The following is a 10630-nucleotide window of genomic DNA, read 5'->3' on the forward strand; positions in this document are numbered from 1 at the left end:
CCATGAGAACTAAATTTCAGGACAAAGCCTCTATATGCCAATTTGTAGGTTATGCAGATGAACACAAGGGTTACAGGTGCTATGACCCTGCCAATAAGAAAATCAGAATTTTCAGAAACGTTGTTTTTGATGAAAAAAGTTTTTTGAAAAATAAAGCAAATCACAATCATGAACATGGTGACGCAGTTGATAATTGGTATGATCCATGACTCAGTGCTGAACTTATTTCACATGCTACTGAACATACCACTTTGGCTCCTGAAAACATACATGATGAGACAACTTCTGATAAGATATTGGAAACAGAATGTCTGAGATACAAAGAAAATGTCTATACCAGAAGACCCAGAGAGCAAACAGATGCACATGTTGGAGAACACGTGGCATTGTCCAGCAACAGAGAGGCACCAAGAAGATCAGGCAGGATAAGGCACCCTATTGAAAAATGGGTGAGTTATGATAACTTCTTTATGGATTTTCAGATCTTTCCATCCAAGATTGAAAAGCACGAGGAACCACTTGGGTTTTGTCAAGCTGTTCAATCTAACAAATGGATTGAAGCAATGAATGAGGAGATCGAGGCACTTCATGAGTGTCAAACATGGGAGATAGTTGGTCGCCCATCAGATAAAAATGTTGTTGGCTCAAAATGGGTGTATAAAATTAAGTATAAACTGGACGGTAGCATTGAACGATACAAGGCACGTCTTGTTGCCAAAGGATTCACTCAAGAATACGGTCAAAATTATGATGAGACTTTCAGCCCAGTGGTCAAAATGGGAACTATTTGTATTATCCTTGGCCTGACTATTGAACATGGGTGGACCCTTAGTCAGCTTGATGTTAAAAATGTGAAATTGTCTACGAAGAGACAATACATAAACAAGCATAAAAACCTTATAAAAGAAGTGCACGAAAGCACTCTCACAACACTTGAACAAAATACACAAAAAGTGTATAAATAATAAACATGCAATAATGCATGTATTTCAATATATAAAAGCAAATGCTTGAGACTCTCAAGCTTGAGAAAATACAAAGGGGGAATACCCCTATTTATACAAGAAGGAAAGAGGCAAGAGGGGGCTCCCCAAAGGAGTCGTTGGGGAGCTCCCAACGGTCACAATTGTGACCGTTGGGGGCTCCCCAATGACTCTATTGGGGAGACCCCCAATGCACTTTTTGAGAGTGCAAAAAAGAAAAAAAATAAAAATTAAAAGAATTACAAAAATAATGGAAAAATTACAGCATATTCCAAATGGAATATGCGCAAAATGTAAAATGACAAAAATACCCTTTTGGGTAAAAAAAGGATAAAAATGTATAAATATATATACTTATATATAGAGATACGTATACATATAAAATATGTATACGTATCTCTATGTATATAAGTATATATATTTATACTTACAATATTGATTTTGAGTGTACATTTTAACACCCCCCCTCAAACTTACGGTATGATAACCGCAAGTTTGTCCAGAAGGAAATGAAATCTAGGCGAACAAAGAGCTTTTGTGAAGAAGTCCGCAAGTTGATACTCAGACGTCACGTATGGTAGATCAATGACCTTCTTCAAGTATTCTTCTCTGACATAATGGCAGTCCATCTCTATATGCTTTGTTCGCTCGTGAAAGGTGTGATTTTTGGCAATATAGATTGCACTTTTATTGTCACAACACAGCTTTGTTGGTTCTCGGATAGGTACTCCCATATCTTCCAAAAGTTGTCGAATCCATACAATTTCCATGGTAGTGGATGCCATGGCTCTGTATTCGGCTTCAGTGGATGACAAAGAGACTTTCTGTTGCTTTTTACATCGCCATGAAATCAAAGATTCACCTAGAAAAACACAAAAAACAGTGGTGGAGTGACGGTTACTAGGGTCACCTCCCCAATCTGAGTCAGTATAAGCAAGTAATTTTAAATCAGAAGAAGAAGATAGAAATACTCCTTTATTTATTGTGCCCTTCAAGTATCTGACGATGCGAAGAACAGCACTCATATGAACGGTTGTAGGAGCGTGCTGAAACTAACTGGCGATGTGTATAGCATGTGATAAATCAGGTGTAGTAATACTAAGATACATTAACGAACCTACCAGCTGCCTGTAAGGGGTAGGATCGGTTAAAGGAACACCATCGTCAATTTTCATTTTTGCTCCCACAACTTCAGGAGTTTCGCATACTTTGTCATCAGAAATCCCGGATCTGTCAATAATCTCACAAGCAAGTTTAGACTGAGATAAAAAATAACCACGTTGCGAATAAGCAACCTCAATTCCAAGAAAATATGTCAGAAAACCCAAGTCTGACATCTCAAATTTTGAAGTCAAGACGGACTTAATACCCTTGACTCCTTGAACATCATCACCTGTAATTAACATATCATCAACATAGAGCAATAATATTACAATCCCTGCTTTAGATTTCTTAGTAAATAGAGCAGTGTCAGTATAGCATGAGAAGAAACCATTTTCCAACATTACACTGGTAAATCTATCATACCAGGCTTTGGGAGCCTGTTTCAATCCATAAAGAGCCTTTCGAAGACGAAGAACTTTATTTTCAGGAATCTTCATGCCTGGTGGGGCATCCATATATACTTCTTCGTTAAGATCACCATTTAAAAAAGCATTTTTCACATCCATTTGAAAAATGTTCCAATTTTTAATAGATGCAATAGTAATAAGACATCTAACTGTAACCATTCGGGCTACAGGAGCAAAAGTTTCTTCATAATCAATTCCATACTCTTGCCCATATCCTTTTGCAACTAAGCGAGCTTTATACCTTTCAAGGGATCCGTCACTCTTAGTTTTAACCTTAAAAACCCATCGACAACCTATAGTTTTCTTTCCTATGGGTAGAGTTTCGAAATCCCAAGTTTCAGCCCTTTTAAGAGCATTAAGTTCATTTTGCATAGCTTCTTGCCATTCTATACATTTTTTAGCTTCTTCAAAGTTTCTAGGTTCAAAATAAGAATGAATGGCACTAAGACAAGTCCTATATCGGGGTGAAAAGGAATCAAAGGAGACAAAACGAGTTGGAGGTCTCCTATTCCTCTCAGATCTACGGTGATCGAGAACAGGAACAAGTTCACTATATTGATCAATAGCACTTCTAAAGGTGTCTTGGTTTCTACGTGAGTATGTTATTGGATCACTTGAACTCCTGCCTTCTTGTTGGTTATGCTCTTCGACATTACCCTCAATGTCCTCATCATGGTTTGATGATACATCATCATCACTAGATACATCATCATTACTAGACAACAAGTCAAAAAGGAAGGAATAATCAAAATTTTCTTGTTGCGAAACATTTTTTTCAAATCCACTTTCATTTTCCAAAAAGGTTACATTTCTAGAGACATATAACTTATCTTCTCGAAGATCATAACACCGAAATCCCTTTTGAGTTTCAGAATAGCCAAGAAAAACGCAGGGGATAGCCTTGGGAGAGAGTTTGTCATTCTTATCCGTAAGTATGAAACACTTACACCCGAAGACTCGTAATCTATTATAATCTGGTTCAAGTTTATATAAAATCTCAAAAGGGGATATTTTTCCTAATAATCTAGAAGGCAAACGATTTATCAGATAAACAGAAGCAAGAGCAGCTTCAGCCCAAAAAAAATTTGGTATGTTTTGGGAAATAAGAAGGGTTCGAGTGGTCTCAATAATATGTCTATGTTTTTTTTCGGCCAACCCATTCTGTTGGGGGGTTTTAGGACAAGATCTTTGGTGAATGATTCCTTGATCTTCAAGATATATTTTAAATTGGTTGGAGAGATATTCTCCTCCAGAATCACTTCTAAAAATCTTTATGTTACTATTAAATTGATTCTTGATCATCGAATGGAAAGTTCTAAAGCATGAAAAGACTTCATGTTTGAATTTAAGAAAAAAGATCCATGAATATCTAGAGAAATCATCCACAAAAATAACATAATAAGAAAAACCTCCTTTAGAGACAACTGGTGCCGGTCCCCAAACATCGGAATGAACAATTTCAAAGGGTTTTGATGAGAACATAGTTCTTTGCTCAAAAGGTAAACTTTTCATTTTTCCTAGAATACAGTCATTACAAGAAAAGGAACTTTTACATAGGTCTTTTGCAAAATGTAAGTAAGACAACTTGGTGATATTAGGATGACCAAGTCTTTTGTGCCACATGTTTATATCTTTGTTTCGGGCAACATTACAAAAAGATTTTGGAACTCGAAGAGATTCCATGTAGTATAAATCGCCTTTTCTAAAGCCTTCCCCAATCAATTTCCCGGACAGGCGATCCTGTATTAAACATTTATCACATGAAAATTTAATATCACAACCATGATCCGAGAGTTGAGAAACAGAAAGAAGGTTTAAATTAAGTTTAGGTATAAATCTAATTTTTGGAATAAAAAAATCTTGAGTTTCAAAATTACCTATTCCTTTAATTTCAAGAGAAGTTCCATCCGCAGTGGAAACAAAGGATGGAGAAGCATTTTTTGAATAATCGGAAAGTGAAAACATGTTTGGGGACATATGAAAGGATGCACCTGAGTCCAAAAGCCAAGGGACTTTACCTGGAATGGAAGAAGTAGACACGGCGGCACCGGATGTAGCTCCCTTGAGAAGAGGTTGAAGGGCTTCCATTATTTGGTTCAACGAGAGTGACCCACTTGATGATGCCTCTTCCTTTTGTGGTGCCCCGGTGGTGGCCATAGCAAGGAGCTTCTTCCATTTGGGACATACCGGCTTGATATGCCGCGGTTCTTTACAAAAGTGACATATAGTCTTGCTATAGTCCCGCTTCCCTCTTTGTCCACCATCTCCTCCTTGATTTTGGAATTTAAAGTGAGGAGGACGATAGGTCTTTACATTATTTCCGGGCCTTGATACGGCATTAACCTCATTATTTTCTTCATAATTACAAGGAACCATAAGAACACTTGGTCCTTGTTTACATAAATTCATACGAGTCTCCTCACCACTTAACTTGGTGAGAACATCTTCAAGAGAGGGAGGAGTAAATGAGGATAGAAGTGATGACCTTATTTGCTCAAATTCCGGTCTCAACCCATTCAAAAAATTGAAGAAACGATCTTCTTCAAGTTGCTTGTGGCGGAGTTCAATTGCCTCTCCACTCCATTTTGGTTCAAGCATAGAGAGCTCATCCCAAATAGAGGAAAGATCGGCAAAATATTCCCTAATAGACATTTCACCTTGAGTAAGGGAGAGGGCCTTCTTTTGAAGGTAATACTTATGAGATAGGTCTCTTGATGTATACATCTTCTCGAGATAATGCCAAGCTTCCGATGCCTTTTTGAATTTGATAATGTTGGCATTAATCTTCGTTTCGACGGATGCGAAGAACCAAGAAAGAATCTTGAAATTCTTCATTTCCCATTCGTCGTGTTTCTTTGAGTATTCTTCAAGAGCTTTGATCCTTTCCTCTCCCTCAAGAATCTTGATTTCACTTCCGTCCATTATGGTTATCTTGGGTTCCGGTTCCGGAATTGTTCCTTGCACATAACCCCACAATCCTTTTCCTTTTATGTGGGCCTCCATATTCCCGGCCCAAATATGATAGTTGGACCCATTCAACTTGAAGCCAAGGGCAAAGTGAGACTCTTTCTCACCCATTAAGACGTAGAGAGAAGAAGAAAAAAGACGTACCAATACGATGTTTCCACTTCTTCTTGGCACAAGATCCTTCTAAAATATTTGAGAAGCAAGATCCACCACTTCAATCACAAAAAATCCGAAGGCACGGTTTTCGAGACACTCGAACAAAGGCGGATCTCACGATCTCCAATCAACAACCGAGCTCTGATACCATGTGAAATTGTCTACGAAGAGACAATACATAAACAAGCATAAAAACCTTATAAAAGAAGTGCACGAAAGCACTCTCACAACACTTGAACAAAATACACAAAAAGTGTATAAATAATAAACATGCAATAATGCATGTATTTCAATATATAAAAGCAAATGCTTGAGACTCTCAAGCTTCAGAAAATACAAAGAGGGAACACCCCTATTTATACAAGAAGGAAAGAGGCAAGAGGGGGCTCCCCAAAGGAGTCGTTGGGGAGCTCCCAACGGTCACAATTGTGACCGTTGGGGGCTCCCCAACGACTCTATTGGGGAGACCCCCAATGCACTTTTTGAGAGTGCAAAAAAGAAAAAAAAAGAAAAATTAAAAGAATTACAAAAATAATGGAAAAATTACAGCATATTCCAAATGGAATATGCGCAAAATGTAAAATGACAAAAATACCCTTTTGGGTAAAAAAAGGATAAAAATGTATAAATATATATACTTATATATAGAGATACGTATACATATAAAATATGTATACGTATCTCTATGTATATAAGTATATATATTTATACTTACAATATTGATTTTGAGTGTACATTTTAACAAAAAATGCATTCTTTCATAGGGATTTAAAAGAAGAGGTCTGCATGGAGCAACCTCAAGGTTATGCAGAGGAAGACCCAAAGGAATATGTATGCAAATTAACCAGAGCATTGTATGGTTTAAAGCAAGCCTCCAGGTCATGGTTTAAAAGTTTCTCCTTAGAGATTCAAAACCATGGTTTCATTCGTTCCCAACTAGATCATTCTCTATTCATATACAGGGATGGAACCATTATGGTTTTCTTACTTATATATGTTGATGATATAGTGATCACTGGTAATGCTCCAGACCATATTCAATGAATTAAAGCTTTACTAAGTATGCGATTCAAGATGAAAGATCTTGAAGAACTGAGATATTTTCTTAGTGTAAAGGTGGACAAACAGGATGAAAAAATATCATTGACTCAACACAAATACACTCTTGATCTTCTGGCCAAAGCAGGAATGACAGATTGCAAACATGTGCCTACACCCAGTGTTGTCAATCAAAAACTCAGTATCTGTGATGGTGAGTTATATCCTGATGCAAGCAAGTATCACAGTTTAGTGGGCATGTTACAGTACCTTACCTTTACTAGACCAAACATTATATATTCTGTAAATCAAGTATCTCAGTTCATGCACGAACCAAAGACTGGTCACATGGATGTCGTCAAACGTATTCTTCGCTATCTAAAAGGCACAATGGGTGATGGACTCACATATGTACAATCTTCATGGGTAACACCGAAACATGACATATTAGCCTATACAGATGCAGACTGGGCAGGGGATCCAGATGAAAGGAGGTCTGTTTCAGGATACTGTGTTTTCATTGGAAGCAATCTTATCTCATGGAGTAGCAGAAAACAGAAAGTTGTGGCAAGATCTAGCACAGAAGCAAAATATAGATCTATGGCAGCTACCACAACAGAAGTGACCTGGATTAGACATCTACTTACAAAGATAGGATAGAGTATCTCAAGTTTGACTCTCATGTGTGATAATAGAAGTGTTATACAAATTGCGTTCAATTCTGTTCATCACAGTCGAACCAAGCATATTGAGATTGACCAACATTTCATCAGACAAAAGGTAGCAGACAAAGAGATTGAACCGGCTTATGTGTCTTCAGAAGACCAAGTCACTGATATGTTCACAAAAGGTCTCACAAGTAACCGTTTCTGGTATCTGAAGAACAAGTTGCACATGGTTCACTCCCATGCACAACTTGAGGGAGGGTATTAGAATATGGATCAGATATGGATCTAATAGAGGATCCATATGGTTCACATGTATGTTATATTGTAATGTAATATACATTACTAATCCGGAGCAGTTTTGTCCTTGTAAAATAATTGTAAAACCTACTTATCTTAATGATGTTTAGTGCAGCCAGGAAGAATAACAGTGGCTGCCGATTCCCAACAAGAATCAGAGCTCTCTCTCTCTTCTCCCCCTTGATTTCTGCAGGAGTTTTATCAAAAATGTGGGTACGGGGACACTGCTATATATATATATATATATATATATATATATATATATATATATATATATATATATATATATATATATATATATATATATATATATATATATATATATATATATATATATATATATATATATATATAAATATCACGTAAATACAAAATAAATTCAAAATAAACTGAATATAATCTAAATATACATGCTATATCCAAAATATCTATTTATATTGAAATATAAAGTTATAAACTGAAAATATAATTATAAATTATAAATTATAAATTATAAATTATAAATTATAAATTATAAATTATAAATTATAAATTAAATACAAACTTGTATGTACGGAGGGTAAAATGGCGTGACTGGGTGTCGATGCGTGTCGACACTGATACGGAGGAAAAAATGGAGTGTACGGTTACCATAGCATCCCACCTTTGTTTCTTTCCTCTTTTCTTGCTAACACAAAATGATGAAATTCATTATTAACAAGTTCAAATTAGACTTGAACAACTATTATATTCTTACTTTTATATTTGAGTAGCCATTTATTAAATAAATCATATCCTTGATTTATTCATAACATGAACAACTCGTTGTGAACCAGATTCTCCTTCCTCTTCAGCATGGCTAGAAACAGATTACACATGGAGCTATGACTTTCAATTTGTCATAAAAGTTTTCACAAAACTTAAGTCCCAGATATAAAAGCAAATGTACCTTTATGCGCATTCAACATTTACAAACTTAAAGCAGATAAAGGCTTTCCAGATCATGAGGAACAAAACCTTTAGGTTTCCAGGCATCTTTGACGCCAGAGCTTCTGCATACTCTGCAATGGCATGGTGTAGGTATATAGTTGTAGCGTGCTGGAGCAGCTTAGTCTGCTCCATGATGGCATTGACAACATCTGAATGGCAATGGCCACATGATACAGTAACAATTCCAGCAAATGCATCAAGATAACGTTTTCCATCCTCATCAAATAAGTATTGCATCTTGCCCTCCACAATATTGAGCTGCATAAAAAGGGAATTAAAACAATAATTTAGTCCATTCATCCTGTATAGGATAACCCAACAATGGAATGCATAAAATATTGTCATACACATGCACAATCGGTTGTGTGGGAAAAAATACACTACCATGGCAAGGTGAGAATTGGCGACAATCCTTATCTACCACTGTCTGGAATTTCTGTCGCCACAAATAGGAAATGCCCCCGCACTTAACATTAGGGGGAGTGGTAGAAATTCAGATTTTGGCTTCGACACCACAATTCCTCCCTTGACGGGCATCATCTAGGCACTTCTTTTGCAAAAGTATGGCAGTCATACGCATGCACAATTGAGTGTGTGGGAACCCACCAAAAAACTCTACCATGGGAAAGCGAGAATCGGCAATGCTTTTGCTGTAAAGCAATGATGGCTTGTCATCTACCAATCTCCGGCCTTCCCATGGCCACAAAGAGGAAATTCCCGTCTTGTTGGGTGTGCTAAACATACAAGGAGCGGTCGAATTCAGGCCTGGTTTTGACACCACAATTCCTCCTTCGATGGGCACCGTTCGCTGGAAAATGGCGTGTCTGACCTAGCCAAACAGCTTGGTCCCAGCCTCACCACTTACGCCACCATGCCATTCCCCGACGAATTCTTCATTCACGTGTCTAATTAAGATCATTATCCACATATCTACAATCTTTTTGCACCTCTAGAACGAGAGGTCTCTCGAATTCTAATCATCGATAAGGCCAGGAAAGAAATGGAGAAAAAACTTATGGGCTTCTAGATCATCAAACCGTATATCTACAATTCTGTTTGCAACTCTAAGACGAGAGATCTCCCGAGTTCCAACAATTGATCATGCCAAGAAAGAAATAAAGAAAGGGGGGAGGGGAGCTGGAAACTTACGGGCTTCTGATAGTAATGGAAGAGGGAAGGCCCAAGGAATTTCTTCCTCTTATCGAAGATCTCCTCCGTCCTGGGGCCACGGTAAGGCTGGGGCTCGTAGTCGAAAGGAGGGATCTGAGGAGGAGGGGCTGAGATCACCGAGAAGGAACGGCAGAGGGCGGAGCGCCACCGCTCCTCCTGCGGCCTCAGAGCTCTCCTTAAGAGCCTCAGCTGCATCGTCATGCTGCAATCCAATCCTAGGGTTCTGCTCAAGAATGAGAGAGAGAGAGAGAGAGATAGAGAGAGAGAGATGCCCAATTCAAAAAAAGCAATGCAGCAGCCAAGTGGGAAACAGAGTGGCGGGGATCGTTGCTTTGGATTTATTTGTAAGCAAAAAATTCAGAAAAGCACCTCACTATTTTCGGATAATTGCTCCGAAGTCATTCAACTTGTCAAAAATGCACCAAACTGCAAAAACCTTCGGCCGTTAATCAAAATGGGCTTCCTATTAAAGTTTTCGTTAACGCGACTCGAAATAAAAGAATGGATTTACAATTTTAACCTCTCTTTCTCATAGATACAGCTGCTTGCTACATGCAAAAACTCGCTTCTAAAGAAAAAAACTCCTCATTTTCTTGATAGAAGAGGAAGTTTTGGGAAGCCCTCTTACTCTTTTAGTTTCTTAAATTGATTCCCCTTTGCTTCCTTAAAGTTTTGTTCTGGCTTTTTGTCACCTCCAGCTAACTTTTTCTAGCTTACATTTTTATATTAAAGATTATAAATTTTTGTAACAAACTTGCATATTGGTTTTATATTATATTATATTTATGTCCTTACCATTTCTTATTTACTT

The 10630-nt window shown here is 37.5% G+C and overlaps 1 protein-coding gene across 1 annotated transcript in view; it reads right to left on the reverse strand.

Moving 5' to 3' along the window:
- LOC149841383 (alanine--glyoxylate aminotransferase 2 homolog 1, mitochondrial-like) overlaps positions 1-10129 on the reverse strand; it is a 46876-nt gene extending 36747 nt beyond the window's left edge. Inside the window, exons 1-2 of the mRNA XM_090003804.1 lie at positions 9799-10129; positions 8677-8907 (exon numbers count right to left, since the gene is read on the reverse strand). Of these exons, the coding sequence (XP_089859930.1) occupies positions 8677-8907; positions 9799-10020 (453 nt within the window). The 5' untranslated portion in view covers positions 10021-10129. The remainder of the gene's footprint in view (positions 1-8676; positions 8908-9798) is intronic.
- Positions 10130-10630: the final 501 nt, after the last annotated feature.

Source organism: Nuphar pumila, chromosome 4, assembly GCF_984573655.1.
Source record: "Nuphar pumila chromosome 4, dmNupPumi1.hap1.1, whole genome shotgun sequence".
Lineage (NCBI taxonomy): Eukaryota > Viridiplantae > Streptophyta > Magnoliopsida > Nymphaeales > Nymphaeaceae > Nuphar > Nuphar pumila.